Here is a 24,286-nt window from a genome sequence, read left to right as displayed (position 1 = left end):
TTTAAGTGACCTGAGCATCAGTGAATTGTGGGACAACTTTAATCGAAATCCCTGAATGGAAAGAAAGCACAGGGGAAAAATGACTTGAAGAAACAACAGCCAAATCTTTCTAAGTTTGTTGAACACTGTATTGACATATTGACACAGTTAAAACACATGAAAGAGGGTGACTGCATCAAGTCACATCACAGTCAAATCGCTCAAAGTCAGATGCAAAGAAAAAACCTTAGAAGCAGCTCGAGAATAAAGACATACATGTATCATACTTAAAGCAACAAATGTAAGAAGGGCTTCAGTTTCTCATCAGAAGCAATGGAAGCCAGTTAAGCAGCATCTTTAAAATAGTGAAAGACGAAAACAAAAACAACAAAAAACCCCTAGATTCCTATACCCAGAGCTCAAAATGGAGACAAAGTCTCTTAAGACCTACAAAAGCTAAAAATAAATAAACGAATACACATCACCTGCAGACTTTTTTTACTATAAGAACTGTCAAGGTCAAAGTCCTTCAGGAAAACAGTAACAGGTGGAGATAAGAGTGATCTAAAGAGAGGAAATAGAAGCCCCAGATGTGGGAACTACATGTTTCTACACAGACTGCTACCTCTAACCCTATTGGACAGCTCTTTCTCTGGTCCAAGGTCGTTTCCTCATATCTGTGCACTGAACAGTGCCCAGCTGAACCCAGCACAGGATGCTTTTAAATGCCTAGAGTTCTCTGGGTCTCTCTCTGCTCCTTTGCATGCTCTCCTGAGAATTCTGACTGCTTCATTCTGCCCAGTTCAGGGAGTCTGCAGCCTCCACTTAGTTTCTGTCTCCCCACCCATGATCTGAAATTTCTGTCGAAGTCGTAAACCGGGGCAATCATAAGCCTACCTCATTTACTTCCTGTCTTTCTATGTTCACTGTTATTTTGTTGCCTGAAGTCTAATGTATTGAAAACCATTGTTTTTCCAATGGTTTTTCCAATTTATTTATTTATTTATGGGTTGTTTCAGGCTGGAGGGTAAATATGGTCCCTAGTATTCCAACTTTGCAAAGCAGACGTTTCTCCTATCTTCTTTTGTAAAGAGAATTTCCTAATTTTCCAATAGACAAAATAAGGGCTTATTTGGGTATAGAATCTGTTCCTTACATGTTTGCTTGCTGCAGACATGGTTTTCCAGATTATTTTCGTGAGCAGTCTTCCTGTTCTATTTTCTAAACAGTGGCAACACATCTTTTCTTGGCCCCCTGTTGATCCCTGGAAGAGCATAACAATTTAATTGATAACATTCTTTTGATTGCACAGTTTTCAATTACTCTTGGCAGCTTTCTTTTTAGTGACGTCCTCCCTTAATGCCTCAATTGCAGTCCCAGAGAAGAAGCTCCACTCCTTTCAGCAAAGGAGCCTCTGAAGAAAGCTTTTGGGAGATGAATGATCTACAGAAGGTGTCTTCCAGCTGCAATTTAATGTGTTGAGCTGAAGAGAGAGCCTAACTCATTTGATTTTCAATTGCTATGATAGCACAGTCTCCCTAAGCACGGTAAAAAGTTAAGGTCAGCTGCAGCTCATCATCATAGGATTTTTAACTTCAAAAAAAAAAAGGAAATAGAAAGTTTTATAGAATGCCCTTAGATCCTTTTGCTTCATTTCATAGATTTATAAAGAGCATTTAGTTTCCAATTTCAGGGCAGATTGAAATCATCATTCAGTCTCAGTCTAAAAGGTGAGCTAATACTCACCTCAAGATGTTTCTTGTTCTTAGCATGTATATACCTCAACGCATTTGTGAGGATTACTGAGCTCTCATTTTTTGTTTTTGCTTTTCATTTTTCCTTTGTGTAAAATATGTCAAGATCCTTAGAGGAAAGTAATTCAAAATAAAATACTTGTCTAACATGTAAAGTTTCAAAAACATCTGGTTAAGGGGGCCAAAGGGCAAAGGGAGGAAATGACTTACATCCAGGCTCCTGTATACAAATGTGCCCATTTATTCTCTAGATGGAGACTTACTGGAAAACCCATTAGGGCTGCAGAGGAGGCCTTGGGCTCAGAGCCACGTTGCCTAGATTTAAGTCCTGGTCCTTGCACATATTAGCTGAGCAATCTTAGCCACATTACATAACTTCTCTGTACCTTCATTTCTCCCGTTGTTAGTGGGGGTTGTGAAATCACCTCTTTCATAGCTTTGATATGAGGATAATTGCACTTAATATTTATAAAGCACTTAGAATAGTTCCTGGTGCACAAAAAGTATTATATAAGCATCATATAAAATATACATTTCAAATACGTGTATTAGGAAATATAATTATTTGCTGACCCAAGAATCACCCCATATTCTGAATTGTCACTTTATACAAATGTACTGAAGCTTGTGCTCTAGTGGGGCATTCAATTCAAATATCTGTAAGACTACTTACCCAGAAAAGACTATTGCCTCCCACATTATGGGAGCTGGTAACAAAGCATTTTTCCATCAAAAATATATTGAAGACTTCCTGGCTATTAAACACAAAGCAAGATGCAAAGATTTTAAAGATAAACAAGGCCCAACCTTCACTTTAGGAGCATTGCAGTTAACAGACCAAGAAATGGATCCTTTTGAAACAGTGAGCAGATACAGTAGCAAGAGTGAGTCAAGGGGTGCCAGATAAGAGCGCCCTATTCAGGATTGTGTTTGTGGTTGGGTAAATAGGTCAAAGAAAGCTCTCTGGAATTGTTGAGTGTAAATCGATCAGGCCATAAGGAGGGAAAGTGTATTTCTGGCAGAGGGAGAGAACCATCCTGATCTAAAGAACAAAGTGAGTCATATGTTCAGCAATGCTGGCGCTCCTGGTGGGTTATGCTGAGTTCTTACATTGGACTCAAGCTCTGAAGTTGAAGACACAATTTTATTATTTCTCCCATAGGTGAACTGAGTCTCAGTGTTAACACATAATCGGACTCATAAGATGTTGATTTTCAGTCTTCTACCATATTTGACAAGGTACAAAACTCTAAATCTTGCATAATAGCCAACTGATCGTATGTTCGCAGAGCCTACAATTTGTACCCTATTGGTTGAGCCCTTTTAGGAAATCAAGTTAGAGATCAGACTGCTGACCAGTCAGCATCATCAAAACTGAACAAAAGTCATAAATATCCTTGGGGGACATTTCAATAACCTAGATTCACGAATGCTCTGTATTTTTTCAATTAGCAAATATCTCAACTTCAATGACTCACATTCCTTGAGGGTTAGAAGAATCATCATACTAAATTACAATGACTGATACTTGGCAACAACTTTCCCTAATACCAGATCCATAGCCATGTATGTTGTCTGAAGAAAACAATGTGGTCTTCTTGATTAGATCAATTAGTTCCTTTCTTAACAACAACAACAAAATTAGAAAATCTTTTCCATTGTAAGTTACTCCTACCCTGTTAATCATCTGTTAATTTTTCATCATCTTTTCTGTTAATTATTAGGCCTTATACATTTTTAAAATCAATAAATTTATTTATTGTAGCTAACTGCTTGTTGACTAATGCTTTAAAATATACTTCTAGGGCCAAGCAATGAAAAACCTGCTTAAACATATATCTCTGGTAAGCAAAAACTGTTAGAATTTAAGCTGAAAGATAAAAACAAAAATACTATGAGAAATTTACTCCATTTTTAAGCTTCAAAAAAAAGAAGAGAAACCCCAAATGTACTATATTTTTATTTCTTGGGTCTTACCTTTTGGGTACATTACCCAGGCCAAATTAACATCTGGCCCTCTAACACCTTCACATAACTTTCTTACCACATAAGCTCACTAAATATTATCCATATCTCTTAGACCTTGTCTTATGTTTAATCTACAAATCAATAACACTTTCTTGAGTTGAGTATTATAATGTCTACCACATGAAACAAAGAAATATCTGTTGAAAAACATAGTTGCCTGTTAATAAGCATCTCGGATGATTGTTGGGGAAAGCATGATACCATATATGAAAAAATATCAAATGAGTATATAAAAGCTGTTTTACCAGAGAATATAATCAAAAAGTTATAACAAGGATACAGAACACTTGAGAAGGTTTAATCATTTAGGTGAAACTTGAGATGAATCTTAAAGAATGGCTAGATTAATTAAGAGGTGGCACAGAAGATATTTAAGAAAAGCAAAAACGTAAAAAAAAGTAGAGGTAAGAATGAGGGGTCTGTGTGTGCGTGTATTCAAGAGCAGTCTATATTAAGTAGTACTATTGGGAGAAGAAATGTTCTTGTTCTGAAATACAGGTAAATAGATTTGAATAGCTAAAAATAGCTAGCATTTATGATGTGCCTGCAATGCTCTAAGCGTCCTACATAATTATCTGACTTTATCATTAACCACAAACCTGTGAACAAGGTAGCACCATTTTCATCCCTATTTACCAGTGAGGAATCTGGAGCTTCGTGTCCAAAGCTACCCAGCAAATAAAGAGTGGAGCTTTAGTTAGAAAGCTTGACTGCTGAGTCAGGGGGGCCTGCACAGGAGAACTGGGCCACATACTTCAGGGTCTTCACAGTAAGAAACAGGAATTCTTACCTGATGCACTAAACTGACAGAAGGCCATTATAGCTCCATGAGAGACATGATGAAAGTGATATTTAAGAATGAATGGCCTATCAGAGCTACACAGAGTGATTTGCGATGAGCTCATGGAATCAGCGGGCAGCGGGGATAAAAGTGAGGACACGTCAATTGTGGGAACTGTTGCCACTTCCTTGTCTCCTTGTGTTTGTAGACTGTATAGATGCATTGAATAGAATAAGAAGTTGAACAGCACAGCCCACACTCTTCCCAGCACTATCCATTCCCTCCTTGAGCTCCTTCTGATTTAGCTGATGGAACTGGACCGGGCCCTGTTCGTAGGATACTTTGAGAGGTTTGAGCAATTTGGCCAGCTGGGGGGAGGTTATTCTGTGAGCCAGGAGAGAAAATGAGTAATACCTTAGATATCTGGAGTGGTTGTAATTTGTTGCTTAAGCGTTATGCTCACCTCAAGATCATTGGACCTGGCTGTAATTCAGGATTTACTGTAATTTTTATTAACGCACACCATGACCTTGAACATGTTTCCTGTCTGCTAAATATGCAATTTGATCTGACTTTCTCTTTTCTTCTCCCATTTATACCTTGGCTTTTAACTAAATCCTGCTACATTCCTGGTCCTTTTGACTGATTCATGCTTTTAATTTTTTTCAAAGAATCCAATGTGCTTCAACATTGGTAGTTCTATAAATCAATGGAATAAGTAGAGAAATAAGCCCAGGAAGCAATGAAATTTTTCTTTTGAATATGGAAATGGTTTAACTTCCTCCTAACCTACACAATACCAAAAGCATATTCTTATTAAAAGGAAAAGGAATAACTTAAGTATATAGGAGTACATTCCCTGGAATTTTCTGCCTTAAGAACAACAAAATAATCATGCCTTTTGGTTTATATATAGCCAGACTTTAAAACTTAATGAACAGTATTATTGCCAAGAGTAATTAAGTTCTTCAGATTTTGACCATATGGAATATAGTTATAATGACTGTTTTAATGTCCATTTTCTACAAATTCTATCATCTATGCCTTTTTGGAGGCTGTTTCTATTGATTCATTTTTATTTCCTTCATTATGGGTTATTTTTCTCACTTCTTTGTGTATCTGTAATTTTTGTTTGGATGTCAGCTGTGAATTTTACATTCTTCAGTGCTTATATTTTGTTTCTCTTTAAATATTCTTCAACTTTGCCCTGGGTTGCAGCTGACTTACTTGGGAACAGTTTGATCCCTTAAGTTGTTTCTTTTGAGTTTTGTCAGGGGAGACCAGAGTGGTCTTTAAATGCAGGGCTGAATATTCCTCACCACAGGGGTGATACGCCTTCCTTACTGTGAGTTCCCCCCACCCCACCCTCCCCATGTGGCTGGTGGGAATATGAACAGTTTCCAGCCTGTGTGGACTCTGATGTTGGTCTGCCTGCCTTCTCCTGGATCTCTGCCTGCTCAGGTGGTTTCCCCATAAACAGACGCTCATGGGGACCTTCCTGAAACCCTCTGCCGATCGCTGAATCTCCCCATCTCAGGAGAAAAGGCCCTAGGTTTATCCCTTTTATAGGGGCATTCACCCCATTCATAAGGGATCCCCCCACATGATCTAATCACCTCTACATTGTAGGTTAGGATTTTAATGGAAGAATTTCCTCCTCCCCCTGCTCTCCCTACCTCTTATCTCCCCTCATTTCTCACCCTGTCTGTGCAACTCTCTTGTCTGTGCACTTTTCTCCCACTGTGCAAATCTTTCCTATCCAGGATTCTGAATTCTCGACTCAATCTCCTCGGCTCAGGAAGACCATTAAACTCCCAGCCCAGTGGTCTGGAAGCAAGGTGCTGGTGGTAGGTTGGGGGGACCCCTGTGCTCCCCCAGCCTGTTTCCCATCGCTCAGAGATCACCTTCCTGATGACTGTATGTCACTCCTTGTATAAAAACCGCTATTTCACATATTTAGACTATGTTTCAGTTATCCAGCATGGAGAGTATATCCGGTCTCAGTTTCCTGGGTAAAGTGAAAGTCCAGTTATTCAAATTTTAGATATGTTGAAAAATAAAATAAAACCTGAAATGTTTGGTACTTACAACAAATCATGAGAGAATTACTGTGCTCACATTGAATCTGGACGTACTTAGAAGTTCTTTAAACCCTAGGACCAGAACATGGATCCTATCCAGACTTTCATTATGTCTCTTCACACCAAAAATTGTGGTTCAAACATTCTGTTGTCCTGCACATTGATTTTTTGTTATGAGAAATGAGTCAAAAGAAAAAAAAAAAGAAGAATTTCAAGACCAGTAGTTGTGGAAATCTATTAACTAGATTTGGGATCAAAACAGTGCTAAAATGTATATATGTGTATAAAAACCTACACATTTTATCTTGAATGGTGTTATAACTGACAGATTATTTGCATGGAGTGGATATTACGATTAATGGGTTTTGGTTACATTAAATTAATATTGACTTATCTTGCTTTATGCCTTGGGTCAAAAATCTTTCTAATATTATTTGTTTACCTAGTAAATAGAGGAAATTTGAGATTTTTGGTATTTATCATATCTAAGATTCTAGTAGTACTTTCAAATAAGAGTCTGTAGCATCATTTATCACTTTGTAGATGGTAGATGTGGGTAATGTTGTTTCACTGGGGTTCGATTGTCGGTACATTGATCAGATCAAAGATCTTCAGCACCTGGAAAACTGGGCATAGACATATGTCTGGATCAGGGTTAGCTTATAGTCTGGGGAAGGTTCTAGGAGCAGGAAAGGTCTTGGCTAGAGGGACTCAAAAAGCAAGAATCCGACAAGAGCAATGATTACTTGCAGGGATAACAGAAGATCTGGTTGCAAATAAGCGAGATATCTCCTAACCCCAGTGAGAAGAATCCATGTCACAAGGTCCAAAGCTGCAAATGCTGGTGTGGGTGCAGAGAGAGGGGAACGCTTGGTGGGATTGTACTGTTGGTTGCATTCCAAACTAATACAGCCCTTTCTGAAAGAAGTGTGGATAATACTCCAAGAGCTAAAAGCAGACCTTCCATTTGCTTTCACAATCCCACTACTAGGTGTCTACCCAGAAGACAAAAAAGTCATTTTATTACAAGGACATTTGTCCTCAAATGTTTATAGCAGCTCCATTCACAATCGCAAAGGTGTGGAAACAAGCTAAGTGCCTATTAACTCATGATTGGATCAATAAACTGTGACACACACACACACAGAGTGGGGAAAGGCTGTTTGGTAAGTTCCCACCTAACGGTACAATGTAGGGTTATATGACGTACTTTCTTGGCCAAAGACTGAACTGCAACTCAGACTTTACAAACATGAACAATGTAAGCTAATCGTATGTACCCTCATAGTCATCTGAAATAAAAATAAATAAATAAAATAAATGAAAAAACAAAACAATACAAAAGAAGGCTTCAGAGATGATAGGATTGTAATTTCTGGGAGATTTGGGTGTAGGTAACATAGGCAAATACATAGAAATTAGAATATAGTTTCTGGAAAAGGTGAGACACTATTTTCTAAGGACCTGGGGAATGAGGAGAGACCTAAATGAAAACCTAGTAGAAGTGTCTAATGGCCTTAGAAAGTTACTTGGTTAAAGTGGCACTTGCTACAGCGCTGAGGATGTGTTTTCCTCCAGCAACTTGCCTATAGCTGTGAGTCTCCTTTGCTTAAAGTGGGGCCAAACCTGCATCTTTAAATGACTCTGGACATCAGTGGGACAGTCCTTAGGGAGAGTGAGCCAAACGCATCGTTATAATGTTGGGATGTGCAGCCCTGGACTTTTCAATCAACTCAGTGTAAGTCAACAAACATATACTGGGAGAGTCTCAAAAGCTGTGTGTGACATGTCACTCTGGGAATTGCTCTGGACCTCCACCCCCGCTGCTCACAACATTCTTCTGTAGCAGCTCTCCTTGTGTTTCGAGACTTCAAATCCTTTAACTATACACTCCCAGTTTCAATTGTGACACTTTCCATCTTGTCTTTGATTAAAGCTCTTGTTTAACCTAGTCTTTTCAAATAGAGTGGGCCGCCCTCCAGGACATGGCTTTGCAAGTTCGCTCTCTGGTCCTTTGCATGTGGGGCTATAAGGGCCCCATGGCTCTGATAGGTGCATTTTCTGTAATCTTTGATCAATGGACAGTCTTGATCCTGAGTTAAATCCCAGAAATGACTTATTTAAAATAAATCCCTTATATAAATTTGTTCTCTTTGACTCAGCTCAACACCCTTACATTACCTTACCCTGGCTGTCGTGAGCCAGGGCACTGACTTAGGTCCAAGATCTGCAAAGATAAATGAGTAAAGCCCTTCCACATCTGAGGAAGTTGGAGTTTAGGGTGAAGACCTCAGAGACAGCAGATAACTACATTACAGTGTGATGGATGCTTTGAAGAAATTCACAGATGCATTTGCTATGGGGGTGGAGGCATTTAACAAAGAGGAAGGAGATATTTAACCCAGCCTGGGGATGAAGTGAAGGTCAGAATACTTGTCATTTGCTTCTTTGTCGTAACAAAAGGGGTGCTGAAAAATTCTTATCAAATGAAGTTTTATCACATGATCTTAAGAGAGAATGGATTCAAAATATAGTGACATCCACAAAATAAGCGGACAATTTTCATTACAATGCTGTTAGGATGTGGTCAGAGCCCAGTTCTAGGAATTATCATGCATGTGTTGCTCTGGGCATAATTTCTGGCCATGGCGTTTAGTGGCTGTAAGTCTCGGTGTACCCCTATGTGATTATAGGTAATGGTTACTTTGCAAGTATGTCGCTTATCAATTTATTGCCTCTCCATTTCGAATGCACTCTTCAATTTAAGCTCTGTGATAATGGAAAATTTTTAAAGCAATTCTCATGTAAATTGAACATGATGTTGAGTTTTCTTAGTTGAGGGTGCTGGAAGGACATTGAGGAGTAAGAGGCATCCTCTTGGTTCTAGTCTGGGCTAGGGCAATGACCAGTGTGGGCGTGAGGACATCCTGTAGAGCCTGCTGTAGCCTTAGGACCAGATACAGTCACACTGTGATTTTGTGGCCTTGCTCTGACACCCCGTGTTCCACAGCTTTCTTCACCTGGACCCTGGAGGTCTGTGCAGTCTGTGTGCAGCTACCATGGCCCAGATCTTCACCTAGCAGGTGTTTATAGCAGGCATCGGCACATTCTTTGCACTCTGAAGGCCCCTGTCCCAGACAGTGCCAGATTCCTACTGCACACACCTGCCACTTGTTACTGCCCACTACTTGCATTCTGGAAGGCGGCATTTGCCCAGCAACTGCATAGCAATTCTGACCTGGCCAAATCTTCAAATTTCTCCACTGTCCAGTGGCTGAGCCACACCTTTTCCAGCAAGGTCTTACCCTCATCTAAACTTTCCTTTCTTGTTACTCTCCCTCAGCCCTGGGGTATTATAAAAGGTTTCCTTTCATCTTATAGTTTAGCTTTTATCATGGTTTAATAATGTTTAACTTCCCCTGTTGACCCCATTGTATGTTTTCTATCTCCTGATTAGATCTTGTTTGCTACACCAACTTTATCATGAGGATTATGTAAAGCAACATTTGGTATAGAAAATGATAATAATTATAGGAATTCTTGTCTCTTTTTCCCTCTCTTCAAAAAAATCCCTAAAGTTTGCTTATAAAAATGTGTGTGTGTGTGAGAGTGTGTGTGAGTGTGAGAGTGTATGTGAGTGTGAGGGTGAGAGTGTGTGTGTGAGGGTGAGAGAGTGTGTGTGTGAGTGTGTGTGAGCAGGAGAGAGTATGAGAGTGTGTGAGTGTGTGTGAGCAGGAGTGTGAGTGTGAGAGTGTGTGTGACTGTGTGTAGGAGTGTGTGTGAGTAGGAGAGTGTGTGAGTGTGAGAGTGTATGTGAGTGTGAGGGTAGAGTGTGTATGAGCAAGAGTGTGAGTGTGAGAGTGTGTGTGAGTGTGAGTGTGACAGTGTGTGTATGAGTATGTGTGTGTGTGAGCATGAGTGTGTGTGTGTGTGTGTGTGTGTGTGTGTGTGTGTGTGTGTGTGTGTGTGTGTGAAAGAGGGACTGTTTTATCCAATGCTGGGTGTGCTTTGGTTCTCCTCCTTCAGTCTGCTGTACTCTAACCTACCACCAGAATGCTGACCTTGGTGCTGGAAGGAAGCTTTAAGATCGCCTAGTTCAATTCTACAAAAAGAAATCAATGAACTGGAAGACTAAGAATTTTGCTCAGAGAAACACAGTGAATTCTGGGAGGGACCTGTAACGGACGCTGTCTATCTTGAGGACCAGTGCCAGGATTCCTCTACAGCTGGAATTGATTCTCTATACAAGTTTTAAATACAGAATCATCTAGATGGCTGCATTGGCTTCCTAGGGTTGCCTTAACAAATCACTACAAACTGAGTGGCTTAAAATCAAGTTTATTCCCTCTTAGTCTGGAGGCCAGAATCTCAAATCCAGCAGGACTGTGCTCCGTCTGGGGGCTCCTCTCCTAGTTTCCAGGCGTGGTCCCCATTGCTCAACATCACTTTTAATAAGTTATTTGAAAATTAGTATACAATTAAACAATTTCAGAGAGTTAGGTAAATACTCAGATTCTACACTTAGCCAATCACAGACCTAGGTCTTCGACTCTGGATACCTGACAACAGACATTGTAATGATTCCATTATCCTATGCTCCTTCATGAACCTAGCTGTGGCTAGGTCACTGCCTCTGTCTCCATATCACCTTGTCTTATATACACAACTCTCTTTTCATAGAAAGGACACTAGTTATGGATTTTGGTCTCATTTGGATAATTTGACATGATCCTCTCATCGAAAGATCCTTAACGTAATCATATCTGCAAAGACCCTTCCTCCAAATAAGGTGGCATGCACCTGTTCTGAAGAGTAAGATGGAGACTACAATTCAGCCCCCTGTAGTGATTTTTTTATTTCCTAAGGTGGCGTAATACAGTACTCAGCTCACTTAATAAAATGCAGAAATCATTTTCTAATAGTCCATGGGCATATTATTTACCAAAGTGATTTGCTATGAGAACTTCATCTGGGAAGCACTTAGCCTTTTTACTGCTATGCATTATGACCATTGTTCACTAGCTGATAGGCAGATTGTAATGTGAAGCCATGTGTGACACAAGGTAACCAAGGTAGTATCTTCCCCACACTATCCGTCAGGTGCTGTATTCCACTAATATCTGAGTCTGCATAAGCTTTAGAAAACATTGAATTTCTGAGAATTTGCATGAGGCATTAGGACATCTGGGGGCATATTTGGGGTCAGAGATCACATGGCCCAGCCCGTTGGCTGCATTCTATAGAAGTTCAACAGCAAAACTCTCCTTCAGGGGAACAACTCTAACCTATTCTTTCTGTGTATTAAACTGACATGCTTTGTAATGTTCTCACTGTATTCCATAGTTTTTCCCCTTTTTGCCTTTTGCATCACTTCACATTTAATGTCATTTTGGTAGAAGTGTTTTTAAATATCCATTAAGTTAAATAAGTTAATTTTGAGCACAATAATAGTCACTGCTTGAGCAGTAGGAATATGTGCTGTGATTGTGAAAGGAGAAAACATGTTCTCACATAGGAGTGTTGATTTAAAAATACATATCAGATTCAGGATAATTGCTATTAATTACCACTGAAACCAGATACAACTCCATAAGAGTCTGCCTTCCGATAGGTCATTTAGTTCCGTGTCGTACAGGTACTGGTGGCAAAGAAGAGATAAGATTTTTTAAAAAAAATTATTGGTGGTTATCCTGTCTCCTACATATGTTTGTCTTTATTACTTTGGGAGTTGCCAGTGATGACGTTCTAAGCCCAGTTTACGATCTTAAGTTACAATTACGTTAGACTAGCAGAAAGCTAAATTCAGCTGATTATCTTTGCCAACCTAAATGTCAAAACACAAGTTGTGTCTTCATTTCTTGCAGCAGCCAAAAAAGGAAAACTACAACCAAACCCTGCCTCCTAGAAAAGGGAATTCCCTGTGTAGAGTGTTCCCTAGTTTTTCTTTTCCCTCTGACACGTAGATGATGTTGGATGTACTTGATTCTTCCTGTATATGTTTTCTAACAAGAAAAACTCAGACTCCCTTGAGAAAAGACCGCAACCAGGAGTATTTGTTCTCGACATACAGATACTTTGGAATCTGTCCTCATTCTCTCCAAACTGCTCTGTATTTCAAGGCTCTTTTAATTCCTCTAGCTTCAGTTGGAAAATCTCAGTTAGAATGTTCCCTTTAACCTCTGCAAATATCCTTTCCGAAGGAAGACAATTTGTAATAGCAGCCAGTCAGAATCACAGAAGAGCTACCTACCTGTGGCTTGATGGAAGGTTGTCGTCCAGGTGAATATTCTGTCCTCTCTGCCCCTCGGCGTGCCTTTTGCCTGGACCACTGTCCTCCTATCCCGTGCCAGCTACGCTCTTTCCCAGCTCCACCTTCACTGCGTGTTAGGAAAGTCTAGACCTTCATCCAAATACTTGATGGGTTTAACTATATGCTCTCCACTATGGCACACGCGGCTATGGAGTAATAAGCACTCGAAATGCTCGCTCACCGGCAGCTTCTGGTCTAGCAGGGAAGTGAGATCCTGAACTCATAGTTCTCAAGTATCACAAAATAGAATTGTTCTTCGCCAGAATTCCAGAGAGCTGTTCCCCACCAGGGAAGACCCTCAGGAAGGCAGAGCACACTCGACAGGCAGGGCTGAGCAGAGGAGGCCTGGTCCTAGGCGGGCAGAGCAGAGGAGGGAGCAGGCAGCTAGGCTCAGAGAGAAGCAGGGAGAGTTCTGTAGCTGCCTAGAGTAGGAAGTTTGGAGGAGATAAATATCAAAAGGGTTTTTAAAAACTCTTTGCACAATGCTCTCTATAAAATCCCTGTGCTTCTAAGGTAAAGCAAATAAGTATTTTTTTTTTTAAAAAATTAGTCTTCAGGGTTCGCAGAGTGGAATCCGCATTTGGTGTTTGTTTTTCTGGGTAGCGATAAGATAAGTGTGCTCCTTTCACTCCTCCTCCTCCTCCTCTTTTTCTTCTTCTTCTTCTTCTTCTTCTTCTTCTTCTTCTTCTTCTTCTTCTTCTTCTTCTTCTTCTTCTTCTTCTTCCTCTTCCTCCTCCTCTTCCTCCTCCTCTTCCTCCTCCTCTTCCTCCTCCTCTTCCTCCTCCTCTTCTTCTTCTTCTTCTTCTTCTTCCTCTCTCTCTCTTTCTCTCTCTCCTGATCCTGGCTCTGTTTATTTAATCGTCAGCCAAGCTTCACCCTGATGAAAGAGAGAACCCTCTTTTCCAATCATTTCCAAAGAACTTCTTTTAAAATCATCCCAGATATGGTCACGTAAGCAAGGAAATGTCACACTTGGAGGCCTCGGTAGAGTTAGGGGTGTGGTCAACCCCAAAACCCGGAGATCTGAGAGCAGGGGAGGAGTAGCCCCCAGAGAGAAAGAGTTCCATCTCTAGGCAAAAGAGAGAACGCATTGGGGGAGGATGCAAATAAAAAGGGTTTACCACAGAAATAACTAGAAGTGTTCCTCTCTGCTCCTCTTTGGACCTCATCTCCTTGCTTCTCTTTTTTCATAGTATTCTTCTAATTAAAATGTTTTTTGAATAAGCCTTTTGTTACTCTACATTTTGCCCTTAATGGAGTTGTTTTCCCTTTCAAAGATGAGAAGATAATATCTTCTGGGCAAGGCTATAATGAAAATAGCACTTTCTTATATTGTAGATAGGAAGGTAAATTGGTATAATAGCTAAGAAAATAAATATATGGATAAAATATATTTTTATATTGACTCATATCATTTGATGCAACATCTGGCTTTACACAATCAGAGAGGCAAAGAAATATTTATATTTAAAGACGTTCATTGTGTCACATTATTCACAATAGTAAAAGTTGGAAACACTCAAGTCCCAAACATGGGGTATTAGCTTAACAACTTATTAAGGATCTACTAATCACTTCCTAAGCATCTATAAAAAATAAGGTTCTGAAAATATTTAGGAAAGATAAATAGGTAATGTAAATCCTTCAAAATGTTTAGGGCACTACACAGAATTGCATGGGCTATGTGGTATTCTAATCTTACATTTCCAGATATTATTGCTACTCCAAAAAGTAAACATGAAAAATAAAGGAAAATATGAAATTTTAATCTCTAGAATGGGTGAAATTAGGCCTGCTATTTTCTTTACATTTGTTAAATACATTTTCACATTTAAAAAATTAAGTATATTCTTTCAATAATCAGAAAAATGAAACAATAAATGTTGCAAAGACCATTCAGATTTGTAATGAAAACAGTCAACAAAATCTTCTTTTGCCCTATACACATAGGTGCTAATAAACCACAAGTGGTTTTTTGTTCCCTCGTCAATAGCTAATTGTTTTCTTTTTCTTTTTCTTTTTTTTTGAGACAGAGTCTTAAGCTGTCGCCCTCTATAGAGTGCTGTGGTGTCACAGCTCACAGCAACCTCAAACTCTTGGGCTTAAGCGATTCTCTTGCCTCAGTCAATGTCCAGCTACTTTTTTTGTTGTTGCAATTATCATTGTCATTTAGCTGGCCCAGGCTGGGCTTGAACCCGCTAGCCTGGGTGCATGTGGCCAGCGCCCTACCCACTGAGCAACGGGTGCCGCCTCAATAGCTAATTGTTATCATCCTTCTATTGTTGTTAAACTCTAACATCCTTTCTACTATTTATTTATTTTTCTTAGCATTTCTTTGGTATGGTTAACTCATTTCTTCAATGTATTTTTTGATAACCTGTAAATTATGTTTTTCTTTTTTATTTCTTATCTATATATATATTGACCTTTGAGGCCTTTATTTTAAGTGGTTCACTTCAGGACTTATTATTCACTTTAGGATCTGTCTCTTTCTTCTTTTTAATTTTTTTCTATTTGTTTTTTTTTTTTTTTTTTTTTTGTAGAGACAGAGTCTCACTTTATGGCCCTCGGTAGAGTGCCGTGGCCTCACGCAGCTCACAGCAACCTCCAACTCCTGGGCTTAAGCGATTCTCTTGCCTCAGTTTTTTTTCTATTTGTTTGGCAAAAAGAACTCTGCCTTCACATAGTAACTTGGAACTTTAAGAATACGGAGTATAAACCTCAGCTCTTTACTAGGTAGTTTTATGTTCTCAAATAATTCCTTTAAGCTTTATGGCAGCCAGAGACTCTACAGACATCGTGGTTCAACCCATTTGTTCTCTCTTTGTACGTTGCGTTCGAAAGTGAATAGACTCAGGTTGAGAGGGGTTAAGTGACTGGCAAAAGTCAGCCAGCTGGTTAACTACCTAACCACTGACCTATCTAGGAATCCAGTGTTCTTCCTATGTGAGCCATTCATGACATCGTCCATGAACTTTTAGGTCCCTAATAGAAAACATATTGTCCTATCATGAAGTCTCTCTGCAGAGGAGAGGATTATCACTCAGTATGTCTCCTAACAATATAGAAAATGAAAAATCTAAAAACAGGCAAATGTAATACTAGAAACAAATGCTGGAATGTATTTTATATTTAGCACCATTAACAAATGTGTGAATTTTACCTGCAGTAGAACCTCCCTAGTTGACCACCTCCCTGCTTTGATCACCTCCTTAAGTTGACCTAATTTTCATAGACTGGACATGCACCCCATGTACATATCAATTCAGTAGGCCTAGTTCCTTACATTGGCCACCTCTGCATGTTGACTAGTTTGTTACAGTCCCTTGGTGGTCAACTTACAGAGGTTCTACTGTAATTTAAGGCCAAATAAGTTATGTAAGAGTTCCTAAGCCAACTGTGGCGATTTGAATCTGACAAAATGGAACTCATGTCTTCCTCCACAACCCCCAAGCTACACCAACCACCTAGACTGCAGCTTTCTGGATATGCTAGAAACCAGTTGGGTATATCTTCCCCTCTTTCTTTCTCACACTTTTTATTTCATCCACCACAAGTCTCTGTCCATTTTAACTCTAAATTATGTCTTGCATCTGTTCACTACTTTGCCTCTGTCACCCCTGGTCCCCCATCCCAGATCTGACATCTCTTGGGGGTGGGGGTGGGGCTTCTACAGCATCTCTGAATGTCTACCTCCACCTGAGATGGTCTTGGAAGTGCAAGTTTGTCACTATATGTTCCAGGTGACAAGTTCAGTGTCTTTCTTTGATCTAGGAAAATACTTAGCATGGCCCTCAAGGCCTGTTGTTTATCTTTAGTACCTAACTCTGCTCCTCCAACCACTGGCCTTAGGCCCCTGGTACTCCCTGTGCTCCCTCACTCCCCGCCCCAGGGTTGAGGCATATGTTGTTTTCTCTGCCCAGAATACAATTCTTTCACCCCTTCCCTCTGAAAAACTCCTACTCAGTCTTCAGATAATTTCCTCAATCTTCACTTCCTCTCCCTGGGATGCCTTCTCAGTTCATCCTGCCATGGGGGGAAAAAAAAAGCTGTTAAACTCCTTCCTCCTTACCCTCCCAGCAGGCTCTCTATTGAAATAGCTCATGTATTTGTGAGATAATTTGGTTAATGTCTTGTTCCATTAGACTACAGGTTCTAATTTTTGCTCATAGCATATAGAAAACACTCAGTAAGTAACCTTTTGTTCAATGAATGAATCAATGAATGTGAATTTAATATTCTATGACCTTTCCACTTATATTAGGGAGACAGCCTACATTTTTTTTCCTCCTGGTCAGCGTGTTTAGAAAGGAGGCTGGCTTCCATAAAAATAGGATTTACATTTTAGCTTCAGGGACCTGCTGGAGAAAATCGTACACCCACATGGGTTATTGAGCTTCAAATATACGCTATCCAAGCTCCACTGGATACTCGGTGACACGTGACAACCCTTGGCATACATTCGTTCTGCACGTTCTCCCTTTCCTCGCAATTAATCTTCCAAATCCACATTTTTCTTTTTTAAGTTGCCTACCCCACCTCCATGGTTTTCATCATTCTTAGCTATAGAGATTTGACCTGAGAAAAGTGGTTTTATGAAGATCAAAATCCCTCCTTGTGCACACACCTGCAACAGAGCCTGTCTTCATCCCCTTCCTTCCTGTCCAAGACTAATCCAGCCCACATGCTCAGTATCCCCTTTTCTCTTATTCCCTTTAAGGCCTCACTGGATCCACTCACTAGTCTTTTTTCCCAACTTTCTTTCCTCTGGCTCTAACCCTCAACATGTATATGCTTACAAACAAAATATTACAGGTTCATGGTTCAGAGCTCTTCTTAGTTCCCTGGTAAGCTGATCTCAGATTGGCGCTGTCCCGCGCCTGCACTGCGCATCTACAGGGGAGGATCTAACAGATCCCACAAATGAAGATCCAAGTCAGTCATCAGACAGCAGCAGAGAGATGGAATCCAGACTCAACAGTCATTTGAGGAAATTGAAAAGTTTTTCCAGGGCCTCACTAAGCCACATAAGAAACAGGCAAAAGACCCAGGTGCATCAGAACTGACAGCCCAAGGTGAGCACAGTCAACGTAAGTCAATGCAGAGCCAGGTAGTGCCTTCCTTGAGGCAACAGTGATGACTTCTGCATCTTCTGACATGCCTGGGACAGTGAGCACCAAGAATTCAACAACACTCCCTGTTAAAGCTCTTAATAAACCTAAGTAAGACTTTTTCCATAGGCCAGAAAATGCCGTCTGGTGATCAGATAGAAGACATAGCAGGCTCCCAGAAAACAGACGTTAACTGACCCCCCAAAGACATCAGTCGCTGACAGAAGACAACCATCACTGCAGGCAAGATTGCAATTTCCAGTGAAGGTGACCAGAGATCCCAAGTGACCAACCCCTGCCTGATAGTCAGATGACAACTGGATAATATGCCTGCCTAGAATCAGAAGCATTCTTCATTCACGCCCCTCTCCTGGAGTAACTGCTGTTATCCGTGTGCTATGGATCCTTTTGGATCATGCTGTGTGCACTTACCTCTACATGCGCCTGTAACGATGCATACATGTAGACGCTTGAAATGTATACAGTTCAGATGTGCAAAAAAAAAAAAAAATGTTACAAACAAAATATAGCATGTACCATACCATAAAAGAAACCAGAAATCCCTCTATAAAATGTAAGAAAATTAGATACACTTTTTTCTAAAAATCTGAATGTTTGAGTTCAGCAAATAGCATCTACACCAGAAGCGCTGGTAATATTTTCTCTCCTCAGACTTCTCTTCTCTTTTCCACATTCTCAGTCATTAAATTTAGTTTATATTTCACAGAGAAAACAGAAACCATCAAAAGAAAAATCTCCAGGCCCTTTCACTGCTGCCCCGTCAGGCTCCCATGAGTGAAAAAGGGCTGTGCTCTCTCCCACTTAAGGCCATTGCCCCCATTTGTGTAAAAGATACTATCTTTGCCCTCATCAAAGACATAATTTTCTTCTGAACTATTTATTTATTTTTCTTTTTTATTGAATTATTTCCATAATCTGGCCAATATTTTTGGCACTCTTTCCTGTTTTAAAGAAAGAAAAACAGCAGCAAACTCTCTTGATCTTATCTTCCGGTCCACAGAAATAGCTCTTGTTGAGGTCACTATTGACCTCTGCCTTGCAAAGTTCAATGCTCCATTCTTAGTCATCCACGGCCTTGAACTGTTAGTGGCATTTGCCCACGTTGACCGTTCCTTCCTCCTCAAAATATTTCCTTCCTGCTTCCACCAGGCCATTCCTTATCATCTCCCAACCTCTCAGTACCGTAATGTCCCACAGCTACTTTCTATATTTTTCTTTTCTTTTTTTAAATTTTAGATTAATATGGGGGTATGGACAATTAGGTTGCACTGTTTGTGTTTCTTAGGTAAGGTTCAAGTTATAGTTGACCCCTGTGCCCAGGAAATGTGCCCTATAAACTTACACTGTGCCCATTAGGGGGGAGTTTACCAATCCCCCCCACTTATTCTCTCTCCCCTCTCCCCAGATGGAATTTAATTGTGTTTTTCTCCCATGTGGGCGTGTAGTTTTTCATCTATTGGTTTCATATTAGTATTGAGTATCTAATGGATACTTGCTTTTCTGTTCTCGTGATACTTAACAAGGAGAATCAGAGAAATGCAAATGAAAACCTCCCTGAGATATCACCTAACTCCAGTGAGAATAGCCCACATACCCCAGTCCCAAAGCTGCAGTTGCTGGAGTGGATGTGGAGAGAAGAGCACTTTTACACTGCTGGTGGGACTGTAAGCTAATACAGCCTATCTGGAAAGAAGTAAGGACAATCCTCAGAGTGCTAAAAGTAGACCTTTCAGTTGATCCTGCAATCTTATTACCAGGTATCTACCCAAAAGTAATAGTTTCACCTTCTCTACTTTTCCAATTTTATATTGCCAGTCAAGAACTCTCTCCCCAACTCCAGGTGTGCATTTCACAGCCCATGTGACCAGTGTCTACACTTGGATATCTAACGGACATCTCAAATAACACCTGGGCCAAACCCAAACCCTTCATTCCAATTGCCCCTCCCAGAACCCTGCTTCTCCAGGGTTTCTCATCTCAGCATAAAATAATTTCATTCTCCCAGTTGCTCAGGCCAAACCCCTCAGAGTTTTTCTTGACTCATTTCATTACACCTCTGATTTAATTCATTGATTCATTTAAGTTATACTTCCAACTGTATCTACAAGCTGGCCACTCTGATCACTTTCCTTATCGCTACCTCTCACCTGGATTATCAAGACAGCTTCCTGAGGGCCTTCTGCTTTTTCCCTGGCTACACCCACCCCTCCACACACACACACACACACACTCGGACACGCCCTATCTGGTCTTCACAAAGCAGGTGAGTTCTCAAAACATGTATTATAAATTTCGCTAATCTAATGAATGTGAATTTGTACACAATCTGCAAATAAAAAATAAAATGTACACATAGTACTTTTCTTGATTTTTACTAAAACCTGTAAGCCTCTCACTATTTTATTTTTTGTAGTTTAATAATGTATTTTTTATTTTATTATTTTTTTTTTTTAGAGGCAGAGTCTCACCCTGTCACCCTCAGTAGCATGCCGTGGCATCACAGCTCACAGCAACCTCCAACTCCTGGGCTTAGGCGATTCTCTTGCCTCAGTCTCCCGAGTAGCTGGGACTACAGGCACCTGTCGCAACTCCCGGATATTCTATGTTGCAGTTTGGCTGGGGCCGGGTTTGGGTTTGAACCCACCACCCACCACCCACCACCCTCGGTATATGGGGCTGGTGCCCTACTCACTGAGCAACAGGCGCCGCCCAGTTTAATGTATTTTAATTGCAAACTTACAGGAACAGCATAGAAGACAGACAACATTAAAAACTTGTACTTTGGCCGGGCGTGGTGGCTCACGCCTGTAGTCCCAGCGCTGTAGGAGGCCGAGGCGGGTGGATTGCCTGAGCTCAGCGCTGTAGGAGGCCGAGGCGGGTGGATTGCCTGAGCTCAGAGGTTCGAGACCTGTATGTAACAGCATGTGAGCCAGTTAGTGAGACCCCGTCTCTACTAACATCAAGAACACCGCCAGAGGAAGACAAAAAAGAGTACTTCAAACGAAGAAGAATGAACAAGGAAGTTGAAATTAAAAAAAAAAAAAAAAAACTTGTACTTTCATGTAGGACAACTCAGAAAAGTATAGTGAATAGATGGAATCTGCTGGGTGATAAAAAATGCTACAAACACTATTTAGTTGCCATCAGTAAGAAATTTACTTGTTTTAAAAACATCCAAATGCTAGTATTGTTCAGAGAAAAAAGCAGGTTTATTTATAATTGTTAAGAAGTTGAACTGCTGAAAAGTGTTCACTGAAACATTTTGACTCACATTAATACTACACATCCCTACATTTATACTAAAAATTCACACACAAATGAAAATGGAAAAACTTCCGATACCTGATTTCTGTACACTGTTTTTCCAGTCGCAATCATATACTTCAGTACCTTTTGATGCCATTGGAGGGGGAAAAATCTGACGTTTAGAACTACCAATAACAGGAAGAAGAAAATTTTTTTTATATAATGAAATGTTTTCCCATCATAGTAGACTCTTAAGCACTTTCTCCACAGATGCGGTGTGCTAGCTGGATGTCTTTTGGCATAATTGTTACACATTTGGCATGGATAGCACATAGGTTGGTGTCTTCCAAAAGGCCAGCCAGGTATGCCTCACTTGCCTGCCGAAAAGCACCCATAGCTGTCTTAATGTCCTGAGTAATTTCTCGCATCAGATGCTGGAAAGGAAGTTTGCAAATGAGAAGTTCAGTGGTCTTCTGACAATGTCTAATTTCACGGAGTCCCACAGTACAGGCCTGCAGTGAGGAGGTTTTCACCCCTCCGGTAGAGGGCGCACTGTTGCCAGCGGCTTTTGCAGCCAGTTGCTTCCTGGGCGCTTTCCCACGGGTGGTGCATCGGCGGGCGGTCTGCTTAGTAGGAGCCACAGTAAAGACCTCCTTACTTCCCACCTCTCCTTCGGCTGGAGCTCACCAGCTAGAGGCAACAGCGGTGCAGCGACTGCGAACACTGCCTCTCAGTATTTTCCTATAGTAAAAGTCAAGTTAGTTGGCAAAAGTCTCACTGAGTTATAGTTGTAACAAAGGCAATGAGATCATGTAAGGCAACATCATGTTATAACAAGTTCCTGAATTACAGGCCACAGACCTGTGCATCGGAATCACACAAGGGCCTTAAAGAAAACAATGGATTCAGACTCAGACCTATTCCAGACTTGATGAACTAGAATCTCTAAGATTTGGAAAACAAGCGTATGAATTTATTTTGAAAGTCCACTAAGTTTAAAAACAACAACGGTATGTCATGAGCCAGTGATGGTTAATCCTGCCTCTACTCGAAACACTGTAGTCACGTGGACCTTGTACCAGAGAGGTCATTTTAAAACATAAGGTAGACACTGTCCCTCAGGCCTGTTTGCCAAGCCTCTGAAATAGCTTTCGGCCTAAGCCTTTATGAGGTTTTCTGCATTCACATGCCCTGAATCTCTGCTCCTTCCTAGGTCTTATCTCCTCCCACTTTTTCCTTTGTTCTGTTGCAGCAACTTTGGCCTCTTGGCTATTTCCTGAACATCCAGGCACATTCTCAACAGAGGGCCCCTGTACTTGCTGATTCCCTTTCCCTGTAACACTTTCCCCCCACTAACCTTACGGCCTCTACCTTTATTCTGGCATCTTTTCTAACCTCACCTCATCAGTGAGAATTTCCATGATCAACATACATAACACAGCCCCCTACCAACACGTTCTACTCCCAAGTTCCCAGTCTCCCTGGACTGCTTCATTTATGTGTGTAGTGTGCTATGTGCCCTATGCTCTTCTCCTCTAAAAAGATTTACTTTTCTAAAAAACAAACAAATACCTTTTGCGGGCAAGACACGATTGTAAGAGGTACTTCACCTAACAAATGCAATCAGTGTAACCTGGTTTCTTGTACCCTCAATGAATCCCCAACAATTAAAAAAAAAAAAAAAAGCTGTAAGCACCAGGCACGGTGGCTCACACCTGTAATGCTAGCACTCTGGGAGTCCAAGGCAGGTGGATTGCCTGGGTTCAAGTCCAGCCTGAGCAAGAGCGAGACCCTGTCTCTAAAAATAGTCAAACCTTGTGGCAAGCACCTGTAGTCCCAGCTATGTGGGAGGCTGAGGCAACAGGATCCCTTGAGCCCAAGAGTTTGAGGTTGCTGTGAGCTATGATAGCACCGCACTCTAGGTCAAGCAACAGAGTGAGATTCTGTCTCAAAAAAAAAAATGCTATAATCATTAGCTTTATGTTTGTTTTTATTTAAAGAATAATATGATAAAAAGAAATGAAAAAAGAAACAAAAAGACTCACTTGCTAATTGATTAGAATTTCTTATCTCTTAAAACTATGGCATGCCAAATCCTGAACTTCCCGCTCTGCCCACGTTCTGCCACCTGTCCACTAAACGCTGCTTTTACCGCTGCTTCCTGGTGATGCCTCCTGTCGCCACCGCTCCATCATCCCCCCTGACCCCATGTAGCTGCTTGGTTGGATCCTCATTTAACGCTGCTCTAACATGCACCTCATCCCCGCCACAGGTTCCCCAGGTGCGTGCTGATCAGCGTTGTTGTAGAAAGGCCCAGGAGGAACTGTGCTGCTGGTTCTTCCACTGCAACTCAGTGCCTGCCCTGAGCCGGGTGTAGAAATTTTTTAATTAAATCATAGCTGTGTACATGAATGCATTTATGGGGTACAATGTGCTGATTTTATAAACAATTTGGAATTCTTACATCAAACTGGTTAACATAGCCTTCACCTCACTTACTTATTTGTTGTCTTAAAACATTCACACTCTACTCTTAATAGATTTGACACGTACCCTTGCAATATATACAACAGGTGAGGTCCCACCGATTACCCTCCCTCCAGCCGGCCTCCCCCCTCCCTTCCCCTCACTCTCCTCTTCCCTCCTTCATTCTAGGGTATAGTTGTGTTTTATCATTCGTATGAAAGTGTGGGTGATTATATATTGGTTTCACAATAGTATGGAGTAGGGCTAGTTGATTTTATCTAACTCACTATTGCATGCTTTCCTCCCAACGACTCTTCTGACCTTTGCAATCCTCTTAAAGATCTCCTGCTGCTCCGTGTCTCTAAAGGTCACTTTTGCTTTTACCTCACTGGTGGATAAAGATTTCTTGATTTCTTTCTTCTATGCAAAAGGTAATATTTTAAGGTTGCTCATAGGTGAAAGAAGGCACTGTGGAGCTGTAGCTCTTGTTTATTGAGCCGTGTGCTGGA

General features: G+C 40.7%; 1 protein-coding gene across 1 annotated transcript; it reads right to left on the bottom strand.

The window, feature by feature from the left end:
- Positions 1 to 21,562: 21,562 nt before the first annotated feature.
- Positions 21,563 to 23,545, bottom strand: LOC128594643 (histone H3.3A-like). Its single transcript, XM_053603582.1, has 2 exons — positions 23,464 to 23,545; positions 21,563 to 21,987 (listed from the first exon to the last, which is right to left on the bottom strand). Exons 1-2 carry the CDS (start codon positions 23,543 to 23,545, stop codon positions 21,563 to 21,565), a joined length of 507 nt encoding a protein of 168 aa, XP_053459557.1.
- Between the last annotated feature and the right edge of the window lie 741 nt (positions 23,546 to 24,286).

This window comes from Nycticebus coucang, chromosome 9 (genome assembly GCF_027406575.1).
Source record: "Nycticebus coucang isolate mNycCou1 chromosome 9, mNycCou1.pri, whole genome shotgun sequence".
In the NCBI taxonomy this organism is placed as follows: domain Eukaryota; kingdom Metazoa; phylum Chordata; class Mammalia; order Primates; family Lorisidae; genus Nycticebus; species Nycticebus coucang.
Note: the sequence above shows the minus strand (reverse complement) of the source record. Positions and strands in the feature narration are given on the sequence as shown.